Consider the following 25,961-nt stretch of genomic DNA (forward strand, 5'->3'; position numbering starts at 1 on the left):
TGCGTTGCCACGGCAATGGACTACCACCGGTAGGCCTGATGGCTTGAGTTTAAGCAGGCTTTGGAACACCTCCCTCTGTCGCACCCAGGAGGCTGGAGGGGTCGATACCGATCTCCCCTAGGGCGACGACTTGAGGCTGTTTCAGGAGGTGGCAGATCTTCTCCTTGATAGCCTGGTTAAATTGGTCTGCCTTCTTAGGATGCAGACCAATAGCGTGGTGGATCCTTGTGTCCTGGCCTGTGACCTTTGGATATGTGCCCGGGTCACAATGTACGGACACCACACTAACCAACTGAAATGGTCGATCTGGATGTTGCTGGGGTCCTGGCTTTAGGGTGTCCTCCAAAGACCTACTTTCTAGGTACTTGCCAAACTGTCTAAGTTGGAGACGATCCAGATGACAGTGAGAGTCAATGGCTTGAGGTGAGATGGGACCCGCAAGGGACTGACCATCAAACTCTGAGGCGCCCTCATCCAAGACGAGGACGTCCAAAACCTGCTCCATAGCTGGCGATGGCATTTCCGGTGGGGTCCCTGCCTCCATAGGACCCTCCTCCTCTTGTCTGAACAGTGGCTTGGCTGTGACCAGTGCAGTGGGTCCGACCTCCTTTGGGCTGGTCACACTTGCCAGTGACTGTAGCTGTGGTGCCAAACCAAGACTAAAGAGAGCCTTAAACCTGGCTCTCTGCTCCTCGGTAAGCAGGTTGAGAAGGTTCCCAACGACCCTCCAATGAAGGAGAACAGCCACCGAGTTCACCGGGCACATGGTGAACTTATTGGGAACCCCAAGAGCCAGCTTGTGAGAGAACTCTCTCATCCGGGTAAGACCACTTGGGGAAATGGGATATTCCTCCAATAGGTCAGAGCCATTTAAATGATCTACCAGGTCCTCAGGAGTAGACCCAGGACCGAAGATCTGTTTGGCCAGCCAGATCAGTCCTGTCTGGGCCTGAACCAGACGCTTCACCTCCATTTGTCCCTCATCAAAGCACTGGGGCAAATGACTCATCAGGTGTTGCCTGAGATGCCTTGTCCGTTTGGAGCACCCCACCACGAAGCAAGGTGAGCCCTGTGCTGACAGGGATACGGAGGTAGTTTTGCCATGATCCTGTGTCAACCCTGGCTTACGGTTCCTGATGAGCTTTCCAGGGTTAGTCGGGGCTAATGAGGTCTGGATCACCAACCCCAACCTGTCCGAGGAAGTGACAGATACTTTTCTCTGTACAGGCTTTCCCTCCATGATGGCCCCCTCTGGCTTCTGTCCATGGTGGTACAGGTGTAGGTCACCACGCCTTGGGGACCCCCCTCTCCTGTACGTGATAGTCCGGTTTCGTTGGGGGGACCTTCCCCTTCTTGGACTGGGTCCTCGATGAGGTCTTCGAGATCGTTCACTCGTGGGTACGCATCTCCTTGGCGAACGAGACCTCCGAATGACCCTCGACCAGGACACTCTATGTTGAGGATGCCTTGAGGGCGAACGTGAGCGGGCACGGTGTCCCAAGCAATCGCGTCTCCGGATAGAGCGTGAGCGGTGGTTTTCCATGTCAATGTTTGGTTGTGGTTTTGTTTGGGTTTTTTGTCTACAGGTGCCTGCAAGAGTGGGAAGACCACGCACATACATTTTCAGTTATAGAGACAGTAGTCACAGAAGTAAGAGTCCATTGTTTTAGACTCTTCCTCCGTGACCCCCACACACTCGCCGTGATACCATTCATCACAACCATCACAAGCGATCATAAGTGTACCATTGTAGGGTTTCTGTCACTTACAGTATAAGATGTCAGTCTCTTTTTGGCCGACATCAGACTGGTATTCCACCTGTGTATCCTGTGTCATCCCCTGTTTGGACTCAAACTTGGCTTTTGCCCTTAACACCCATGCTGGAATTTTTCTATCCCGACACTGACGGAGGCGGTCATGGTGGACAGTAGAATCTCGGTTCCTGTATCGGATGATAAACAGGGTGGGTGTTCGTTTCTTGACAATTAGAAAGGGACCCTTCCATGTGGGATGCAACTTTTTGCACTTCCCTACCTTCACAGCGGTGTCCATGACATACACCAAATCTCCTTCGGTGTATGTACTTTCATTGGTTTTCAAGTCATAATCCCTCTTCATTCTTTGTAAGGCTGTTCGGAGATTAGACCTGGCCATCTCATGTGCCTCCTGGCAAGGAATTCACATACTCTGGCAGGGAGTTAGATACATGTTTAACTGGGGATCCAAACATCAGATCAGCTGGTTCATTCACCTCTCTTCCAAGCATCAACTTGTTGGCTGAATATCCTGTCTGTCGGTTTACAGATGACCGTATCGCCCCTGCTAGCTGTGCTAGGTACTCGTCCCATCCTGCTTGTGACTTCCCTACATGACAGCGTATCATCTGGAGTAATGTCCTGTTATACCGTTCTACCTGTCCATTAGAAGACGGACGGTAGGGTGTTGTACGGGTTTTGTGAATGTGTAGCAAGGAACATATTGACTTAAAGAGTTCACTCTCAAAATTACGACCTTGGTCCGTATGTAATTGGAACGGATAGCCAAATCGAGAGGAAAACGCATTGATAGCGGCTTGTGCTGTCGCCTCCGCCTTTTGACTTGGAAGAGGGATGCACTCAACCCACTTCGTGAATTGATCCACCATCATCAATATGTACTGATTCCCTTTTTTGCTTAAGGGCAATGGACCAATAAAATCCAGGTGCACCCTTTCCATTGGCGCGCCTGCATGGAAATTGGTCATTTTCGCCCTAGAGTGTTTAGAGGGTTTCTTGTTCTTACTACATTTCTCACATGTTTGGACATATTCCTGTGCCTCTTGAGAGCATCGGTACCAATAATATCGGGACCTTAGTCTCTCTCTTGTCTTTGAGATTCCCATATGGCCTGCTGCGGGAATGTCATGGACATGCTTTAACACTTCTTGCTGGAGGGTTTGTGGAACAAGGAGCAGTTTGTTGTTGGAGTCCTGATTACTCTCCCGGACCACCAGACCCTGGTGATCTCGTGAGAATAATTCTTTGTCTATCCAGTGGGACTTTGTTGCTTGGCTTGCCAGAAATATTTCTTGTTCAGATGGTATTGTTTTATCATCCAACCATTGATGCAGAAAGGTTAATTGTTTGTCCTTTCTCTGGAGCTGCCTTAACTCGTCCAGAGAATATCCAAACCTTGGAGTGGTATCCTTCTCTGCATTAATGGTGACCTTCTGAACTTGTACGTCCCTTGGCTCCGGAAATAATTCAAGATTTCCTGTTTCTGTGTCAGTCACCATTACTAGGCGCTGAACACTAACTTCAGGCTTTGGACAGCTCTCTAAACAAGTCTGTGGATCTTGAGTAAAATATGTACTTGATGTACCTAGAACATTCCCCTCTGTTGAAAATGTTGCTTGTCTAGAAGTGGACTCCAACAAGAGTTGTCTCACCTTGGCTTGAGTGATGTTTCTCCTTGACAAGGGTATGGAATAATCAACTTCTTCCTGGAAGGCTCCCCAATTTTTGTGTGCTCTCTCGCAATATTTGCAGCCATTGCATGGGAGTGATAGGGGCTCCACTGTTCCCTGATAATAAGGGCAATTGTCCTTCTCAGGAATCCTTGACAATCCATCCGCATTGAGGTGCTTGGCACCAGGTCTATGGAGTACTGTCATGTCATACTGACTTAATTCCTCAAGCCAACGGGCGAGCTGTCCTTCCGGTGATCGGAACCCTAGTAGCCAGGTGAGACTGCTGTGGTCTGTTCTTACTGTGAACGGCCTACCCAACAAATAATGGCGGTACTGTCGGGTAAACCGTATCACTGCAAGCAGCTCCTTGCGCGTGGTGCAGTACCTTCTCTGTTCCGGTGTGAGACTAAAACTGCCGTAACTAATTACTCTCTCTTGGCCATCTTGCAGTTGTATCAGTTCCGCTCCAATGGCCCAATCTGAAGCATCTGTATCCAAGATGAAGTGGTCTTCCTTGTTGGGCAATGCTAACACCGGTGTTGACGTAAGGGCAGCTTTTAACTTTTTGAAGGACTGCTTTTGTTTTTCCTCCCAGATAAAGGGTTTTTTTCCTGTGAGGTCATACAAAGAACATGCCAGCTCAGCATAATTCTTGATGAATCCTCTGTGATAGTTGGCAAATCCTAGGAATTGCTCAACTTCCTTTGTGCAGGTGGGGACGGGCCAGTTATGAACACATTCCAGGCTACCTGGGTTTACTTCTAGCCCATCCTTGCTGACCACTCTGCCTAAAAATTCCACTTTCTTCTGAAACAGCTCACATTTTCTAGGTTTCAGCTTCAGATTGTATTTCCGAAATCGCTCTAATACTCTCCTCAGATTGATGAAGTGGGAGGGTATACTGGTCCCATTAACCACTGCATCATCCAAGAAGGCAAGGACGATGTCCAAAGTCAATCCACTGAGGACTAGTGCCATAACTCTAGAAAAAGTGGCCGGGGCATTGCAGAGACCAAAGCCCATTCTGACGTGCTCATACAATCCATACTTGTTATGAATGCTGTCTTTTTCTGGTCCTCTTTACCAATCTTGACTTGCCAATATGCTGAATTAGCATCTAGTTTGGAGAACCATTCACTGCCTGCTAGCGTGTCAATACAATCTTCAATCAAGGGCAGAGGGAACTCGTCTTTGACCGTAACGTCATTCAGACGTCGGTAATCAATGCACCAACGCACCCCACCATCAGACTTGCGAATGAGAACTGGAGCTGAAGCCCATTCTGACATAGAAGGCTGAATAACGTTGGCTTCCAACATTTTTTTCAAGTGTGCTTCTTCCTCATTTTCAAATCCTAGCGGGGTACGCCTCATGCGTTGTCTGACAGGTTTAGCATCTGTTGTGTCAATCCTGTGTTCAAATGCGGTAAACTCCCCTAAATCCAGATCATCCTTTGCGAAGACATCCTCAAAATCTTTGAGTTGGCGCACTAATCGTGACTGGTCATCTTGTGGCAAATGCTTGCACGAACGTGAATACAGGTCCTTGAGATGTTCTGGTAAGTTTACATGTGTGTCATGACCTATTTCACCTGGCTGTTCTGTCCCTAGATTGATGTCTTGTTTGTTCCTGTCATCTTCTTCCTCCAGAGCGACTTCCCTGATATCCACCTCTGATGCTTCCCCAACAATTTGACCTTTCTTTACCGTAATGTGGTGGTCTGTAGTGTTAAGGAAGCAAATGACTGGCTTATTTCCCGGTGAATGAAGAATTCGTGGTGATGTAATGTCGGCCATTTCTGGAGTTGGTTCGGAGATGTAGGTTTGTAAACTTTGCTCCATATAACAGGGTGTCCTGGTTACTGAATGGGGTGGTAGTAACGTACGCCGGGGTATCATGATGCGACATACATTAACTGGTTTACCTGACTCCCTTAAAACCATGTCCACTGTTGTTCCATTTATGGTTGGGTTATGATTTTTCATGTCAATTTCGGCACTATTTTTCAGCAAGAAGTCAAAGCCCAGGATTATCTCATCTCCTATTGGAGCCACATATACAGGCATTTGGAAATGCTTGTCTTGGACCTGCAATGTGACTGGTTTGGTGAGAAAACCCTGCATCTTCAATTCTCGTCCAGCAGTGCGTAAGGTGACATCATGGTTCTTCGCTGGTTTATGTTGAAGCTTCTTGAATAGCTTGTCAGAGATAATTGTCACCTCTGCTGCAGTATCAATTATTGCCTCTGCCTTTGTGCCCTGGACCAATAGCGGGATGGTAAAAACTGTTCCATGATGCACTGCATTGATGGTAACTTCAGGGCATAGACATTTGAAGATGTCACTACTCACAGCAGTTTGTGGTCTGCTAGGACCATTGCCGTGAGCAGTGACTTCCTCGTGGGCACCTTTAAAGGAATTTGAGAGACCTAGCTGTGGCGCCCTGATTGCAGTTTCCAGCTGGCCTTCACTCCAGTGCGGGGTAGGACTTAGGCCTTTCGACCCACCCCGTTGGAGTTTAACTCCTTCTCCCCGGAACTCTGTTCCTCTCGAAATGTTACCCTTTTGTCTTTAATCGGGCTTCTCTGAGGACAATTTATCTTAAAGTGTCCCACTTGGCCACACTGGTAACATTCGTTGCTGCGACCAGGTGATGTTGCGGGACTAGGGGAACGGGAACGCCTATTGCTAAACCTTCCCATTACTTTGAATAGCATGGTTTCCATCTTGTCGAGCCTTGCCTCCAGCTGGTCCATTTTCTTTTCCAGGGTTGGGGTTCTGGAATTGCTTACTGGTGACCTTGATACAGCCCTGACTTGAAAATCTCCACCCTCTTCTCGATCAGATGCCAGGTATCTTATCTGTCTCGGCTTACCATAGATGGCCTGATGGGTGTGCTGGAATGTGCGCACAGCATCCATTGCTTTCTCAAGAGAAAAGGGATGTAGGTTGGCTGCATACTGACCTGCCTCCTTCTGCTCACATCCAAGACAGAACCTCATGATGACTTGTCGCTCAACATAGTCTTCTGGCAATCTGTCAAATGCAATTGTTGCTGTTGACATGAGCCGTTCCGACCATTTCTCGAGGGACTCATCAGGTTGTTGGCGCATGGTGTTGAATTTCACCTGCGCTGTTTCTGGAAGTTCTTGGCGATCATACCACCGTTGAAACTTCTTAACGAGATCCTCAAATGGGATATCGGGATCTCGCTCAATGCAAGAGGCGAAGTATTCACTTGCTTCGTCCTTCATGCAGAAGCATAACTGGTCCCGTAACTCCTCAGAATTCCAGTTCTCTCGTTTGGCATAAGTCCTAAACTTTAAATAAAAAGCCGACCAACGACTCTTTCCATCAAAGACCAGGGCCCTAGGTACCTTGATTGCCGGGCTGTGTCGGTCCTGACTTGCATAGCTCTGCCTTGGTTGATGCTGTCTGGCCCTTCCTAGGTTAGGAAACCTGTATTCGTCATCATCAACATGATCAAGCGCTGGCTCTATGCAAATCTCTGGTTCTCTGTTACTTGGGCGACCAGGCTTGGTAATAATCTGAGTGCGTCGTCTGACATCCCCTGCCCCATACTCTCGGTCACTGAGAAATTGCCCAGGATGTATATCTCTTCCTGGTTGGTTTTCGACCCTTCCTGACTGGGGAATTGTTTGAACATGTGTGGCCTGATATTTGTCAATGACAGAAATTAAATGATTTTGCTGTCTTGTTCGGTCATCTTGAATCCGAGATGCTGTTGCCTGTGCTGGCACGTTGGGTCGAACCCCACCATGGATATTCTGGTCTGGGGTTTGGACTCGGCTGCTTACCGGTACCTGTTGTGTCCGCTCTTGGCGTTCTGCCAATAATGACTGAATTAATGCATCTCTTTAACGCAACTCTTCCTCATATCGGAGTGCTGCGACTTGAGCAAACGCTGGCGGTGAGTATGGTGAGTACTGGTAAGGCGAGTACTGTGCCAGGATGTGCGGATATGTGTTGGGCATGCTGGTTGCAAGAGTGCTCGCAACTAGTGGTGGTGGCATACAATTGACTGTTGCAAGAGTGCTCGCAACTAGTGGTGGTATATGATGGGGTGTTGCAAGAGTGCTCGCAACACTGCCAACAGGTGGTGGTATATGAGTGGGTGTTGCAAGAGTACTCGCAACACCGCCAGCAGGTGGTGGTTGATGTACTGGGGTCATTAAACCCCCTAAACCCCCATACCCTGATGACATACCGGCCGCAGAATTTGGCCCCATGTTGGCTGAACTTGATATACCTGGTTGTAGAAGGCTTTGAGCCAGAGGCTGGCTATCCATTGTAGGGCTTCCTATTTCAGGGCTTCCAGGTGCAGAGAAATCAAAATAGTCAGCAAAGGAGGTGACTTTATGAATTTTTAAATTTAGAAATTCCTCCTTGGTGATTTCCCCATTATTCTCAATGTGTGCCATTATTAATTTTGCTGTGGAACGGCCGATGCCAGGCACTGTGACCAAATCTTGAATTTCACAAAAGTTAATGAAAATTTTGTCTTCTGCCATGATTTGATTTAATTTTGAAGTCCTAATTCACTTTATGAACAAGATGTTTTTATCGAAATCTATCGCAACACACAGCAGGTGTGGGATCCAAACTTCAAATTGTTGAGCAATATTGTATTTTGCAAAAAATATCGCAAAACTCAGCGAGTGTGTGATCCCAATCTCGACAACATTGACGATTCCTGTGTTGTCTTGTCACCACAGAATATTCAACAGATTTCAATTTTATTATACGATTAATCCACGATGAATAGGTATCACGGTGGACCAAAAGTGGTAATAAATCAATCTCACACAAAAAATTCGTTCAGAAAATACATATACATACAAACAATCGCTCGTATGCAAAGTATCACGGACGAGGGTAAAGGTCACGAGGTCAGAGGTTTTGTTGACGCTCGCAACAGACTGTCAAAAGTTCTCAAAATCTGCCAAACACGTTAATTCGCGTGGCACATGAATGAAAAATGTTTGAGACATACATATAATAACATATAGCATCAATAATTACAATATTTGCCGTACAAAAAATGGAAAATATCTTCCAATCGTACGACAAAATTTTCACTTCAGATCGGCAACGGTCAAAACAATCAAAATGGCGGCCCGTTCAAAAGCAGAAATCGTATTTTTGTTCGCAGCGCCACTGTAGTGATTTTACTTCCGCGAACAATATGGTGATTAACTGCCCTCATGGTTTCGCCAATTAATAGTGTGATCGTCCGGCACGATCTGCGTAGTGTTATTCTAAAATGCGGTCCGCGACTGTTAGCTCAGAACTAGGGATTTTACCTTTCTCGAAGCTTCGTTGCAGACGATCCCTTTTCCGGCAGCGCTCGGCCACGTGCACCTCGGCCTCGGCTGCCCGAACACTTCCGAGGGAAACCGAATGTCTCCGACGGAAGTAGAGATCGTCTCACACAACATTACCTTTTCCGGAGTTTTCGCCAAATCAGTTGGAACGGGATAATAATCCTCGAAAAAGGTTCCAGTCTTTTGATTCCGGGAGTTTGCCCACTCGCCAAAAGTGTTTTTCTTAGGTATCCGATGTTTCAGGCGTTCTGTCAATTCGTCGCCCGATATTGCTGGAGCAAAACGACCACTTTTACCTTGGTCATCGAGTAGATCTTCTCTCTGAAACACCAGAGATTGAGTAGGGATATCCAAAATATCTGCGAAGTCAAGATCGTACGTTATTATTTGGCTAAGGTCGTCTTCAACAGCTTCCATTTAATCGCGAATGGTCAACACGTCGTTACGCAAGAAATACTAGGATTTGAATGAAATTTGCATGACGTCACAGTCTGACGTCACAGTCTGACTTTAGGATTTCATAATGCACATGCGCTAAATTAGATGGTTCACAGGTTCTCAACGCCAAGGGATTTGCTCTCGCTCCGCTCAACCAAACGCTTGGTGTCTCGAACCCGTGAACCATCCATTACTTATTCGTCAAGACCAGTAAACTACAAAGTATGAAATTATAAGAATTGAACGTCAGTTTGGATGGGTTCATTGAAGTGTGAACGATTTAAAGCGCTGGTTAAACCTGTGAACCTCCGAACCATCCAAACTGACGTTCAATTCTTAAATGTGACCGACCTCTCGTCCAATGGAAAAGCCGTATATCGTGTAAACTTCAAATTAAAAAAGTATAGTAAAATAAACCTCAATTTTTTAAACAGAATTCTAGCTTTTTCGCTACAGCATTAAATGGCTGTTTTGCTATTTCAATAATGTCTTTGAATTTATGGAAAATAAGATAGGGTAGTTGTTTGTATAATTAATTATACATCAATATTAGATAAATCAAGTACGCTAAAACAAAAATAGGCGAAAGTACCAGAATTAATTTTAAGCTCCAAAAGGAAGAGCATACATGCTGCAGTTTTAAACATTCACAATTTATCATCAATCGGTAGAAAATATAGCATTTGACATGACATTTGTTTATTTCTCACATAAACAAGTTCAAACAGGCATGTGACGCACTATTTAAATTTCACACATAAAGAACAATCAACAAAAAATGTCATTGAAACCAATTGTATGGATCGATGTTCATGATGTCAGTCACTGGATTGTCTGGTCCAGACTCGATTATTTACAGACCGCCGTTATATAGCTGGACTATTGTTGAGTGCGGCGTTAAACAACAAACAAATAAACAGAAATAAATTATGTAAGTTTCAAGTCATATGTGGCTTATGGTATGATATTGGACAGTAAGATTTCCACAGTGTGGCGTATTTCACGAATTTGTTTTATATGATAGATGCAAATACTACATCACTATTTAAAACTGTAAACAGATGGATAGAATGATTATCATGATTATGTGTACTTAAACACACGACCTTCAAAATAACAAGTATGTATAACAATGTTGACATATATATCTAACTAAAAAAGCAGTGACCTTTCACAAAATGGCGTGGCAACTGACAGGATGTTCAGACGATAAGTTCAGGAATCGTACACACATAAACAAATAATGTTATTAGAATAGGTCTGACAATCTGCATTATGTTATTTGTGTTATTGGGTGATTTCCGCATTGTAATGCGAAACAAATCATGTTATTAGAATAGGTCTGACAATCTGCATCATGTTATTTGTGTTATTGGGTGATTTCCGCATTGTAAACGAAGGTGTCACGTGCCTGGAAGGAGCTTGGACTGTAACCAAGCTCCTTCCCAGCGTGTGACACCTTCGTTACACTCTAGGAAACATGGCGATAATATTAGAGAGCTCCGCGAACGGGATATCGCTGTGAGAAGCTTGCCACGAACGGGCAATCGCTGTGGGGAGCTGGGGGCTCAAGCTTCTTCCCAAGCTCCTTCCCAGCGCGTGACACCTTCGTTACACTCTCGGTAACATCGCGATAGTAGAGAGAGATGCGCGAACGGGCTATCGCTGTGAGGAGCTTGGCTTCTTCCCAGCGCGTGACAGCTTCGTTACACTCTCTGGGGGCTGATAAAGAAGGTGTCACGCGCTTGGAAGGAGCTTGTGTAACCAAGCTCCTCGCAGCGATAGCCCGTTCGCGGAGTTGTCATAGGTGGCCCCAACCATGATTTTCTGTTAGTCTGCAATCTCGAACCAACCTGATTATACAAACAACAAAGTAAATTCATCTGGAAAACATGGTCAGTCGTAAACCTTCTCAAACGAAGGTGTCACGCGCTGGGAAGGAGCTTGGTTACAACACAAGCTCCTTCCCAGCGCGTGACACCTTCGTTACACTCTCGGTAACATCGCTGCCACCAGTGTGGGCGCGGCCATTACAAGAATCTTGAAATTTGCCCTCTAACCCCAAATGTAGTAACGTTCATACTTTTGTTTATATCTTTTGGAATGCCATCATAGTGAAATTTGAAGAGGTTTACGACTGACCATGTTTTCCAGATGAATTTACTTTGTTGTTTTAATAATCAGATTGGTTCGAGATTGCAGACTAACGAGAAATCAACCAACTTCTCCCTTACATTCTTACTATATCAATAACACGATAGTTTTAATTTTACAGAAATTCAAATTGAAAAACGAAGAAAGTAATTTAGCAGCGATAAGTGTATTCGGCGTCAAGACAGTCGTCACTTGTTTGTAAACAACGGTCATTCGGTTGCGAGTTCAACTCCAAGCATGGTTGGGGTTACCTATCACATTCGGGAGTTTTGACTGATGGCAGCGATACTATGGAGAGCTCCGCGAATGGGCTGTCGCTGTGAGGAGCTTGTATTGTAACCAAGCTCCTCTCAGCGAGAGTCCGTTCGCGGAGCTCTCTATATACTATTAACGAAAGTGTAACGAAGGTGTCACGCGCTGGGAAGGAGCTTGTGTTGTAACTAGCCAAGGGAGGTAACTCTCAACATTTCAGAAGCGGATAGACTACGATATTGTACTTGTGAGCACTTTGGTTTATCTGCTGCCTCTAACAATTAGCACTACTGCTTATACTAATACCTACTGGCACACAATATTGGGTTTTATGTTTTTCATTGTAACCAGTAGACAGGGGGGAAATGCAGATACAGTCATCCCATCGCATGGATCAGTAACTTGGACCATTTCTGTTGAATTTACCAAATCATTGTAATTTATTAATTCCAATTCCCTAATTCTTGCAACGTTAATCTTCCAATGCCTATTCTCAATAATGTGAGCCAAAGAGTACCACGAAAAGACGAATTGATCTGTCGAAATTGCTACACAGTTGTTTTTTCCTTTGTTTAAAAAGTACGTTTTTATGAGCACTGTTCATTTTCACCCCTTTTGCTTTGCTTGATTTCATAAAGAACACTTATATATTCGTGACATAGACAGGTTGTCTTTTGATTCTAAAATATGTGAGGTATTCAGGGATGTAGATTTCTATGTGTTGCAGCTGAGTATGAAATTGTTGTGATGTAATCAAGGTAGTAGGCAGGAGTCTCATCACCAGCATGCGCAAACTGTGACTTTGTAAACACTGTCCAATATGGGTTCACTTTGATGTTTGTGTTTCTGTTTTTTTAACAAACATACTAAAGAATTCCATGGTTTGTAGCGTTGTTTCAGAAAGATTATCAGTTTCTCAGATACCCATGAGAAATATCTGTTATTTAGATTTCAATACGTACATGAAATAACACACTGTATTGTGATTTTGTAAATGTGAAGAATAGTGACATTTACAATGTAGCTGGTTTTCAGATGTCATTTAAATATCGTTTGCTTTGCCTAAAATGACTGGGGATGTTTCCAAGCTTTTATTACCACTTTTATATAAATCCGCAGATTGACCCTCTGACCACGTCTCTGTGGCAGCCTTTATGTCCTCGTCATCCTAGAAGCGTCTTCCACGTAGGGTAGATTTCATTTGCCGGAACAGGAAATAGTCACTGTGGGCTAAGTCTGGGCTGTAGGGTGGGTGATTTAACTGTTCGAATCCAAATTCACATATGGCGGCCTGTGCAATTCTCGACTTCTGAACCAGAGCATTATCATGCAAAAGTAGAATACCACGTGTTAACATCCCACGGTGTTTCTGGCGAATAGATTTTTGGAATTCTTTCATTACATTAGCACAATACTGTCCATTGATTGTAGTTTTTGGTGGCATGTAATCAATAAATAATAGATCTCTTGCATTCCAAAATATGGTGGCCATTGCCTTGCCAGCTGATGGTTGAGTGCGAAACTTCCTCGGAGGCGGAGAATTGGGATGCTTCCGTTGCATGGATTCCAATTTAGTTTCTGGGTCCCAGTGGTGGATCCATGTTTCATCACCTGTCACTAGACGAGAAAGAAATCCGGCTTCATCAGCAGTATAGAGATCCAGGAGGTCTCGACAACTTGTAGTTCTCTGATGGCGAACTTGAGCTCTGAGGTTTCTAGGTGTTGTGTTACGTTGACACTACTCCTTTGAGTACGATTTATTGACCGGAGTTACATGTGACAGCCAGCATGGCGTCCACTCGAGTCCCCACACAATTCGTGACGTCACCTGATGATGTAATACGCAAACATAGGGATCTAACTCTAACTAACCTAGACTGGGTTTTTACCCTGAACAGTGATAACGCTACATCCCCCTTTCCTTTGAGAACTTTCATTAATTAAAGTTCAGAGTCACCTTCAATTTGGCACAACGCCAATTAGAATAAAACATTTACGATTTAACTTTGGCATACTTGAATATGTCGATGATAGAAGTTTCTCTTCTGGACTGATTTGCTTTGCTGCTCTTTGTCCCTAAGTAGACAAGGGTCTGGTAGCTTAGGATTCAATAATTCTGGTAGCACTGGAACTTTTCTAAGGCGTCTTCCCATCAGAAGTTCAGCTGGGCTGTACCCATTCTGCAGTGGTGCAGTACGGTACGATAAGAGAGCCAGGTAAGGATCTTTCTCCTTCTTGAGCAATAATTTGACAGTTTTAACTGCTCTCTCAGCTTCCCCGTTGCTTTGGGGAAATGTAGGGTTACTTGTGACGTGGTCGAAACCAAACTTTCTTGAAAAGTCTTGGAATGTGGAACCAGAGAATTGTGATTCATTGTCTGACATCACTGTCTCAGGGATACCGTGTCTTGAGAAGATGGACTTTAAGTAGTTGACGACATCCACGCTTGTAGTTTGTGATTGCTTCGCTATTTCAATGCATCTGGAAAAGTAGTCTATGACTAGCAGATAGTTGGTTCTCTGTAACGTGGACAGATCCATTCCTACTTTTTGCCATGGACGGTCAGGTGGAATGGAAGGGATAAGAGGCTCAGGAGGATTCACTCTTTCGCATTGACGTGGGAATAACTAGTCTATTCCCTCTGAGCAAAAGTCCATTCTCTTGGCTGAAAGCGTAGTATGGCTTTATGGCTCCATTCAGTCTTGGTCTGTCAGGCCATCCTTCTTGGCAAAGTCTTTTAAGTTCTCTGCATACTTCGTCCTGTTCGAGTTCAGTGCGAAGTTCATCCAGACGTTTTTCTGACGCTGGCATATTTTGTATGACACTGTCGGACATACATATCTGTCTCTTGTCCCATTTCCTGTTCTGACTGCAAGACTTCAGACGTGATAGGTGCACAGGAGAGGGTGTCTGCGACTACAAGATTCTGTCCTGGAACATAGCTGACGGAGTAGTGGTGTCTCATTAATCTTATGCGAAATCTCTGAACTCTGGGAGGGAGCAAGTCAAGTTCTTTGGATCCAAGCAAAGACACTAATGGCTTATGGTCAGTCTCTATGGTGAACTGTAGTCCAATCAGATATGTTGAGAATTTCTCACATGCCCATGTCGTCGCTAAGGCTTCCTTCTCGACCTGTGCATACCTCTGTTCCGTTGTGGTCAGTGATCTAGATGCATAAGCAACTGGTCTCAAGTTTTTTCCATGTAGTTAAAAGAGTACTGCCCCCAGCCCCTAAGAAGATGCATCCACTGAAACTGTAGTAGCTTTTGATGTATCGTAGTGAGGTAGCACCTGTGTAGAGCTTATCTCTTTCTTCATATCTCTGAATGCGTCCTGTTGGGGTTTATCCCAACACCATGCTGAGTCTACTCTGAGAAGATCTCTAAATGGCTTGGACTCCCCTGCTAAATTTAGTGAGAATTTGCTCAGGATGTTGACCATTCCGAAGAAGCGTCGGACTGCTGAGATAGAGGTTGGTTCTGGCATGTTCCGTATGGCTTGGACCTTTTCTGGGTCGTCTCTGATTCCTGATTCATCAATGATGAAACAAAGGAACTTGATGCATGTTTGTGCAAATACACATTTGTCCAAGTTTATTGTCACTCCTGCTTTCTGTACCTTTTCTGGTACGTCTTTGAGTCAAGCATCATGCTCCTCAATTGTTTTGCCAGCAACTAATATGTCATCCATCTGTCATGGCACACCTTCAATTCCATCTAGGATTAGGGTCATTTGTCTTTGAAATAACTCTGGAGCCGATGATATTCCAAATGGAAGCCTGTTGAAACAATAGCGCCCAAAGGGTGTAATGAAGGTGGTTAGATGAGAAGATTCTTTAGCGAGGGGTATCTGGTAGAATCCAAAGCTTTGTAAAGTACTTTGCTCCTGCAAGTTGTCCCAGTGTCTGCTCGATTGACGGCAAGGGGTGATTCTCTCGGCGAACATTCTCGTTCAGTTTTGGAAGGTTTACACAAATCCTAACCTTATTTCCAGGCTTAGATATGACAACCATTCCTGCGCACCACTCTGTAGGCTCTGTAACTGGTGATATAACACCAAGACATTCCATTCTAGCAAGCTCCTCTTGGATCTACTTCCTAAGAGGCAGTCCAATTTTCCTTGGAGTAGACAAAGCAAGTGTATTCAATTGGATCTTATACGTGCGCTGAGTATTTCCCAATCCACTGAAAAGTTTTGGATACTGTTCCTTGTAAACATTCTGTTTCTTCAAGGAGACTGCATCAAGTCTAGCATCCTTAGTGATGATTTCCATGGCTTCTATTGCAGGCTTTCCAAGCAGGGGTACATGTAGTTCCGAGTCCTCAACTATGTAAACTTTTTGTGTGATCTGTTTGCCCTGCCATTTTAATGTGGTCATAAACTGTCCTCAAACCTTGAGTTTGTACTCGCCAACTCCTGAGAGCTTTCTATCAGGCGATTCATACTCAATGTCAGAATTACTTGCAATTTCTGCAAAGTTTTTCTCTGGTTTCAAGGTCACATCAGCGCCTGTGTCAATCTTGAATTTCACATAATGATTTTCATGTGCTGGTTGTGTGGTTTTCCTCTGCGGTTTTCCTCCTTCCTATAGTGTGGAAGTTAATTTAAGGTACCGACGTTTACTACAATATCTGAAAAACTATTGGACCTACTCCAGTCAAAGTTGGTATGAGATTATTAAACAGTCATACATAACTGGATATTACATTTAAAGACAATCGGTGCATGAATAAAAAATCTGTCTATTTAGCTATCACTATATTTCATCAACAACCAGACCTGTTTGTCACGGGTGGAACGAACATTCATTGTAACAGCCATCTGCATAATGCTACCCCTGCGTCACAGGGCCATATGACACAGTTGAACCAATCAACTCAACTCGGAAAGGTTGCATGGGAATCATGCACGTACGAATACGGTGTTAGCGTTGGGCGTCTCTAGCAGTTATTTAATTATATTTATCCAATTATTTTTGCATTCTTTTTCAGGTCAGTGTTATTGACTTGAATGTATCATTGATAACATGTTGGACACAGTTCAAATAAGAGGGCGGGGGTCTGTTCTGAAGAACCAGTTGGTAGTAGTCAGTTTTTTTGGCTTTCGTGGGCCGAGCAATGCGGTTGTTGTCCAAGCACTGACATATCTCACCTTTGGTAGAATTTGAGGTTGGACAACAGTTAATAGGATCTCGACAACTGTGATAGTGAGCATTGTCCATAACCACCAAGGATTTATCAGCCACTGCTAAGAGGAGCTGCTCCTCAACATACGCAGTGAAAACCTGACTATTCATCTCGTTAGGTAGTCTCTGCCATCTGTAGATCTGGATCTGAACACTAGATCACACCCAGGGAGGAAACCTCTGTTGGAGCCTGCATGGAGGACAATCAGGCGCTCCTCTTTACCAGGGGGGATCTTGCGCTGTGGCTCTCTGGTATCTGGGTGAGACCATTGGTAAGCCGCTGTGTGGCAGGTGTTAATCCAGGTTTCGTCCAAATATTCAGGCTCATAGCCTTCTTCTCGTTTCTTTTAATAGTGCACAAATAATTGATACGCAAACGAATGATGTCTGGTCGTTCACACATTGCTAGTTTCGACCCTTTCGTCTTTTTGTACTGATATCCAAATTTGGAAAGGAGTTAACAAATGGTCCATTTGGAAATATCAAAGTCTTGCTCTGTAAGGAGAATTTGTTTTAGTTTTCGTGTTGAAATAAATTCATTTTCTCGTGTTAACCGCCGAATCACGTCCCTGACAACTTTCTTATCAAAGGAATCTAACTTTAATTTCCTATCCTGTTTTGAGATGCCCCCTAAGGGATGTTCCGCGTAGCATGTGTTTTTATGAGAGTTCAAAATCTTAACTATGGTTTGTTATACATGAATTGTTCTTTTCATGTACTTTAAAATGTCAAAGAAAGGCGAACGTCTTTCACTTTCACAACGAAACCTTTCGCATCAGCGGAAAGATGCTTGCGCTGAGACATCATGAAATCTAATGCTAACACCGTATTTGTGCGTGCCTGATTCCCATGCAACCTTTCGAGTTGAGTTGATTGGTTCAACTGTGTCATATGGCCCTGTGACGCAGGGGTAGCATTATGCAGATGGCTGTTACAATGAATGCTCGTTCCATCCGTGACAAACAGGTCTGGTTGTTGATGAAATATAGTGATAGCTAAATAGACAGATTTTTTATTCATGCACTGATTGTCTTTAAATGTAATATCCAGTTATGTATGACTGTTTAATAATCTCATACCAACTTTGACTGGAGTAGGTCCAACAGTTTTTCAGATATTGTAGTAAACGTCGGTACCTTAAATTAACTTCTAGACTATAGTTAGGTCTTTGGGTTCCTTTCTGAAAACGCAATGAATGGGTTGGTCTCTGGTTGGAGAACTTGCCCTTTTGGACAACTGAATTAACTTTCCCTTCTGTGTTAGGATTTTGAAAGTTGTTTCACATGGCCTCCGGTTGTTTGTATACAGTTGGCGAGCCAGTGTGATTGCTTAATCCAGGGTGAGTGTGGAATCTAACTGCAACTTGGTTGAATGTTAAATATCACGTAGTCCTACAACCAGCCTGTCTCTGATCATCTATCTTTCACATTCTGGTAATTGCAGTGTTCAGCAAGTCCATAAAGTGCAGTGATAAAAGAATCAACTGATTCCCCCACATCTTGTTTGCAACTGTTAAATTTGGCTCTTTCAAATATAACATTCCGTTTCACAATGAAGAATCGATCAAACTTGCCCCAAACCGCATCATACTTTTTGGCATCATCATTTGACAAACAAAATGACATAAGTATTTCCTCTGCTTCAGATCCCATCGTATACACAAGTGTATTAATTTGCAGTTTCTCATCATCTGCGCTTAGTTTTGAAGAAATTCTGAATCTTTCAAAGCGTTTTCTCCACTGTTCCCACTTTCCTGGGTTATGAAAGTCAAACTGCTCAGGTGGTTGAATTTGGAATAATGCCATGCTTGTTCCGTAAGAAAATAAAGTTAAAAATTCTGTGTATACTGGTTTGAGTCTTCAGTTAAGCATTGCACCGCTGTTCACTCACCGATACTGTTTCTGTACTTCAGAATTACTCACTGTCTTTTCCCGCGGTTTCGAGGCACACATTCTTGTTTCCGTTTAGAATTCACAGGAGAAATCCCACCTATTTTGACCCCCGCTCATTGCACTCACAAAGATTCGAGTCGAGAACGTAGTTAGACACTTCTGACACCATGTTGTGTTATGTTGACACTAAGACTATGGTTCGTTTGAGTACGATTTATTGACCGGAGTTACATGTGACATCCAGCATGGCATCCACTCGAGTCCCCACACAATTCATGATGTCACCTGATGACGTAATACGTACACATAGGGGATCTAACTCTAACTAACCTGAACTGGGTTTTAACCCTGAACAGCGACAATGCTACACTAGGTACCCATCTTGCAGATACCTTGGACAAAGCAAGATGCTCAAGAATAATGGTAACAACAGTTCCAACTGATATTTGGAATTCCCTAGAAAGTTCAGATACTTTCGCTCATCGGTCAGACAAAATTCTTCTTTCAATAGCAGCAATGGTTTCCGGTTGGGTGGCATCTGAAGGCCTGCCAGTAGTATAGGTAATGGGGATTCTGGCTCACTTCCACTGAAGCCAGATTTATATACCTATACCACTACTACAGAGGGAATTTGTTATGCAAAAATGATGATGCAATTCAACGATCGTCATGAAATTTAACTAAATTGTAATGAAAATATTCTCTATTATTTTTACTCATACGTTTATTATTATTCTGAACAAAGAGATATTTAACATTTTTACTGAGTTCTTCGTTCATTTTACTAGGAGACCAGACTATATACTCTTCTTGGTAATTGGAAAGAAACAATTGATGTCTGTATTTGGTTGGTTTGACATCACTAATATAATATATACCCTGTGGTAATTCTCTCCATTTGATAATTTTGTCCCTGAGCATAAATGCTTCGATTGCATTTTCGAGTTCTTCCTTTGTTGGTTTGTAATTCTCCATTATTATATATTTATGTAAGCAATTGTCTAAATGTGATCCAACGATAGTAAGCAATCTATTTTTAATCTCCAACAAGTTCTTTGGTTTTGGCACGGAATAATTGACGCGCTTGTTGTCTCCCCTGTTCTATGAACTTTTTTTCTCGTCTTCGCTAATACCACTGGTCTTACGAGAATTTGATCGAATTTGCAACCTACGAGAAATAAATTTTATTGATATTCCTGCCAGTCCTGAGACTCCAGCGGCTATTTCCATACCAAGTACCAAGTACCAATTACGAAAGGCGTGGCGATTATAGTTGATAGTAAACCAACACTGGCTACACCAAGTCCCATGCCAGCTGTTACAAGTGCAGTGTCAGTTCCGTCGAGAGCATTCACAGCTCTGCGATACTTTTTATACAATCCAAGTCTAAACTCCCTCTCCTTCTCTATTCGATGTTTTATGTCGCTTATTTGATGTAATCGAAATCCATCAACAGTATCCATCTTTTCAGATGCTTCATCGAGCGCCGGATATAAACCCATAATGTATATTATTATATCATATAATAGTCTTTAATTGTCTTTCTTCAATGTTTTGAGAGTATACGTCAGCCTTATTAAATGTATGTTATACGGCATGAATATCTTAGTAAGAGAAATGCTGTCACTTTTAATAATTTGGACCCCCTCAAGGGTTGCAACGGGTGATGCTCCCATAAAAATAATACTGCAATGTTGACGTTGGTGTTCTTAAGCCATTTAATTGATAGACCTGGTAATATTTCGAAGGCATCTACCGGTACATCTCCGAACAAGACTTCAATAATAAGAGTAGAAAGATTAGGTATGGCATTCAAGTTCTGTTTTATATCATTGAATTCAGTAACCAAATTTAAACTAACATTTTTTTATGCCGGACGACTCTATAACATATGACCTGGGTTTTCTGGCAGGGGAGAGACTAACACACTTTTTCGTTTTGATGGGATCTAAGCCCTGAGTACGATCCAACTATTTATTATCTTAGTTAAATTAGTTGTGCCTTACTTATCATCACATACGGTGGGTTAATGACGATATTAAGTAGCCACTCGATTTTTACTTCGATCATAGTCCATTTATTATCATCGTTGCGAGTAAGATTATATGAAGTGTTTTTATTGAGTCTACTAATGTCGACATCGCTTAAATCTCTTAGATTAACTGGGAATGCAACTTCTTTCCGCTTTCCGCTTCTTTCCGTATAACTTGCCATTGATACCGGGTTTACCGAATCCTTCTGTGTCTCCGAGATCGGAAAGCGCAATTGTATTACATTGTCTAAGGTTATGCGTTCCAGGACCTAATGAATCAACCATTATATATAATATGGAGTGTTACACTCAAGTATCCTATATGCACAGGTTGATGTTTTACATCTAATACAGAAATTTTGAGGTCTGAAATAATACCCCGCTTTAATTTTTTATATTGTAATGATGAAAAAGATTCAGTTCTACCGCTTTTATATTTTTCTTCTTTGACTGGAATAGCTCTCAGCAGAGTAGAAGGACTATCGAGTTGAATATTATCCGTTGTACTGATCTGATCAAGATTGATGCACAACTCTTTATAGGGAACTAAATCGGGTTATTTAATTCCATGCAATGTTTTGTTGGTTGGTATTAATATTACTCTTCCTCCTACGTAGTTTACAAGTCCAAGTGTATATGCTAAGCTCCATCTAATAACTACTTCCTTTTCTGCAGCGTTAAAAATCATTATCAATTAGTATTATATCATTATTATCTCTCGCACTACTTATATTGGTCCACCGTGGGTAATACGCTACATCGCATAGGGCAACTTCAAGTTGACCAGCCGAGTTATCGATAGTATGAAGCAGTTGAATAGACTGGCCTTTTGTTATTCCCGGGAGTGTAACATCTATATTAAATATACAAAGATACTATATCATAACTTAAATATGCATGTCACAATATTCCTTTACTATTTATCGTAAACTTTGAATAGTCATGACCTATTGGGCTTTCTTTTAAGGCATCATAATAATCATTTACGGTTGATTGTAAAAGTTCATCGTTAAGATTCATAAAGCTGGTTTCAACAGTACCCTCTTTGATTATACTAGTATCAGTTAAGTTATCTAGATTGAAATCATCCATTTTTATATTAAACATAAGGTTACATAATTTCAATATAACAATGTCTTCGCAATACAGACGCAAGTTAAACCCTCAACGTAGACTTTGGGATCAATTAGGGGTCAAAGCAATTTGTTAGTCTGTAACTATAACCATTGATCAGTACCATTGATCAGAATCAAACACTTCTGGTTCGCTTTCCTAATCTCTGCGCACACAATGTGTTAGTTCCGGGAACTGCACGACTATCATTTACAATTAGTTTGAATTCTACCGACGCTAGCAGAGAGCTCGTTCAGAACATAGGTCGTGCGATTGTTAAGAAAATAGCGATTAAAATTAGCGGCAATGAAGTTTTGAGTATTGACAACAGCGATGTATATTTCTGTTACATGGATCTCTGGAGAACGGCTAAAGAACAATATCTCACTGGAGTATGATATGATAACAGATCCTAAATTAGCTAGACAAATTCGTAACCAGTATACCGGAAGTTTAGCCATTTTGTACGATCGCGTGCTTCGACACTGAAAGATCACCAGGAACAAAAGAGAAACAACGTGGAATATCAATCTAAACGTCCCCGCTAGATCGTTGAAGGGTATTTTAATGTTGTTCGAGGACCCCTCTGAAGCATTTGCAAGAGATACCGAGAAGTTCTACAATCCCAAGATTACAAAAGTAGAATTGACTATCGAGGACATGCCTAATCAACTATATAGTCAAGGCATGCCAGCAAATCAACAGTGGGATGAGATTAAAAAACTCCCTTCTATAAAACGAAGCCCAGAAGTTAACGCGGTCGTGAAAGATCTGTCTCTCGGGAATGTGTCGATGGCTGAATTCCTTACCACGAAGTATGCCCTATGGCTAGACATGCGAACCACGGACGATGACCAACTACACGGCAGTGGGCGGAGAATAGAAAATGCTAGCGAGGGTGTTACTATACAGATAACGAAGCTCCAGGAAGCGGCTGGTAAATTAAACACATATTTGTACGTGATTATGGACGCGCAACTTAATATACAGAATGGAAGATTCGTGCAAGCAATCTGTTAATAATCTGTTACCTAAAGAACCGCACTGCGCTATCATCTGCGGGCAAACTGGTTGAGGAAAAACAGCTTTTATTCTAGATATATTACAAAGTCATTATCGTGATGTTTTCATCCATATTATTATTCTGTGCCCGACTATAAGCTTTAATAAAACATACCTATCGAGAGATTGGGTAATGAATGATCCCGGGGTGCACAGAGTTGATCCGGGTGATCGTTTACAAGACTGTTTACGAGTATGTCATGAAAAATACAAAGGAGAATCAACCCTTTTCATAATAGACGACTGCAGTGCGAGTAAAGAACTTACCAAAAAGAAAGATATGCTTTTATATTTAGCATTCTCCGGACGGCATACTCAGCATAGCGTTTGGGTACTTACTCAAAAATACAATTCTGTCCTGAAAGATCTGAGAGAGCAGACCAAATGGGTAGCCCTGTTTCATTGCAAAGACCAAGATTCATTTGAGGAATTGTCTACACGAAAATAGCAAAAATATAGCAAAAAATATAGCATAAATAGCAACTGCTGAGCAAAAATATAGCAAATATGGCAAAAAATATAGTCAAAATAGCAACTGCTAAGCAAATTTATAGCAAAAATAGCAAATGCTAAGGAAAATTATAGCAAATATAGGAAAAATATAGCAAAAATAGCTAAAATACGATAAATTGAACATTAGCGGTTATTATGTAATAATGTGGTTTGAAATCCTCATTCTTTCGCAACAGTTTATTATTTCGGGCTGTATTGGATATGCCATATTTTATTATGTTAGACTTAAATATCTCCTTAGGTATAAAATTATGGAATGCAATGAACTCAACAAATGCTCAAAGAACCTGATAATACAGATAAATCTTTAGATAAACATAGAGAAAGACTCACGGTAGCCGGTGCAAAATGTTCCCAATATTTGGGGGAAAATTATACCATCGAAAAAATTTATAACATCACCGATGAAGAAATTAAAAAACTGTACACGCGTTACGAGTCTAGACTGGGATCTACCATGACTAAAACAATAGGTTCGGCTATGTTACAACTATACACAGTTGTAGCTAGTACGTTTCTTCCTATCCCGGCAGAACATCGCCCGTATTTATGCAAATCTCTCGAGAAAGTCCCATTCATCGAACACGAGTTTTATCATAGATCCGGAATGTTCTTAGCTCCGGTAACCACCGCTTTAATAACGGCTAGGTATTGTCAATTTAAACATAAGTGCGCACTTACTAATAATGGAGACTCAAGTGACACCACAGATTGTGGAAACACAATCACAACAAGTGAACGAGGAAATAACCCCGATTGTGAAATCACAACAAGTGAATGAGGAAATACCAGCGATTGCGAAATCACAAGCCAGAGTGACTAAGAATCCTTTGAAAATCGCAGCTGGGAGGAAGGGTGCGCTAGCGAGGAAGGCAAAACTAATACATAATTCAAATATTGAACATAGTCATCCAATTAAAACTTGGGCTCCCTATGCACTAAGAGTTGTTGCTATAGCGGTTGTATGGTTGTTTTATAAGACTGGAGAAGTGAAAATGTCATCCCCAATTACACAACAACAAGTTCAATTAGAAGTAAGCCCTCATAAAATGTTATAATGACTACTCCAGTTACAGATGGTAATATGTTGGTAAATGCACCGTATCATTCAGCGGTGGTCAGCGGCTTGGCCATTGGCTATGCTCGTATGGCTAAAATGATTACCTAAGCTAGATTTTAATGGTTATGATATCAGTATGATGATTCTTGATATTGGATTGGCAATGGCAACAAAAGATATGCTCATCAAACAAGGGCTTATCCCAGAAGACATAATGAAGTAATTAAACATTTGAATATTTTATATTATTGAACATTTGAATATTTTATATTCATATAAAACATTTGAATATGGCAACAATTGCGATGATGGTCGGTGGAGCTATTGTTAATGCTTTAGCTTTTTCGAGGAGTAATTGTTTATTTTCTAGTATGAGAGGAGAGGAGCAGAAAAGACATAATAAAGCATTAGAACAATTCGAAGCAGCCCAGTCACAATGGGCCAGGCGCAGAATATTAAGATTAGATTTTATTAATGATGAACTGCGTAAGCAAGGACATTCAATTCAAACGTTTAAGGATGTTGAATCTGCCTTGCACGAATACTTCCTTGTTTATGGAAAGAAACTTGACCCAATACCGAGACCAACAATAAGAAATAGTATTTATAATGTTTGGGTTATCAGTCATTGCTATTTTTAGCAACACAATGACTACGCATAAACCATGATCTATGTCAGGCTGAGTCTTATCACCTATTGTAAACCTATAGAAAGTGTGTTCTGTGTTGTGATTGGCTAATTTGGGTCACATGACCAAATGTCAAAGGGTGAAAATATGATTTGCATTCCCTGAAGCAAGCGACCGAATCACTGTGTAGGAATACATAATTACTCAGCATTTTTTGCATACTAATTAACAATGGACGCAAATTGAAATACAAAATTAACATTCATAACAAATATTTTGATTTTCTCTATTCATGGGAAATATTGGGATTTTAAATTTTTAATTAAAAAAAATTATAATGAAATAATTACCAAAACCACAATCGCCATAGCGACTAACGCGCACCTGGCGAATCCTCAGATATCACTGTTCTGTATATCAAACGGCATAAAAAAAATTCCAAGACCAAGCCAATTCTTCAAGAAATGTGTGCATATAATTTAACGAAAAATAAAATCGATTTTGGTTTAGTTTTATCGTCAGTTTTAGTTATAAAATAAATGAAACGGCTATTCATGGACATATTTATATGAACTTATAATATTGACTATTACACTCCCTAGAAATACATACAAGATTAAATGTAAATGTACCTGTCACATGTACACTTGTTCAAATTAAAGAAATATCGTATACGACACTATAAACTTATCAACTTCATTTGTAAACATTGTTCAAACAAACAGGAGATTATCAAACGTTCATATATGTTGTGGCCTATATTTACGTATGATATCATATTGAACATTGATTTAATATCCAAAGTGAAATAAATTGTGTGAAAAAATGTACAAAAGAT

The 25,961-nt window shown here is 41.9% G+C and overlaps 2 protein-coding genes across 3 annotated transcripts in view; one reads left to right on the forward strand and one right to left on the reverse strand.

Annotated features, from left to right (window-relative positions):
- Nucleotides 1-11,769: 11,769 nt before the first annotated feature.
- Nucleotides 11,770-25,961, forward strand: part of LOC124117562 (RNA polymerase I-specific transcription initiation factor RRN3-like) — a 331,792-nt gene continuing 317,600 nt past the window's right edge. The window contains exon 1 of one of the 2 annotated variants that reach the window (XM_046479504.2): nt 11,770-11,883. The gene's annotated coding sequence lies outside the window, so the exon portion shown is untranslated. The remainder of the gene's footprint in view (nt 11,884-25,961) is intronic. The other variant, XM_048402649.1, reaches the window with a different exon arrangement.
- On the reverse strand, nt 14,333-16,933 carry LOC125384147. Its single transcript, XM_048402628.1, has 4 exons — nt 16,789-16,933; nt 16,031-16,146; nt 15,007-15,192; nt 14,333-14,440 (listed from the first exon to the last, which is right to left on the reverse strand). The coding sequence occupies exons 1-4, from the start codon at nt 16,931-16,933 to the stop codon at nt 14,333-14,335; spliced, it is 555 nt and encodes a 184-aa protein (XP_048258585.1).

Source organism: Haliotis rufescens, unplaced genomic scaffold (genome assembly GCF_023055435.1).
Source record: "Haliotis rufescens isolate VD_foot unplaced genomic scaffold, xgHalRufe1.0.p SCAF_28, whole genome shotgun sequence".
In the NCBI taxonomy this organism is placed as follows: Eukaryota; Metazoa; Mollusca; class Gastropoda; order Lepetellida; family Haliotidae; genus Haliotis; species Haliotis rufescens.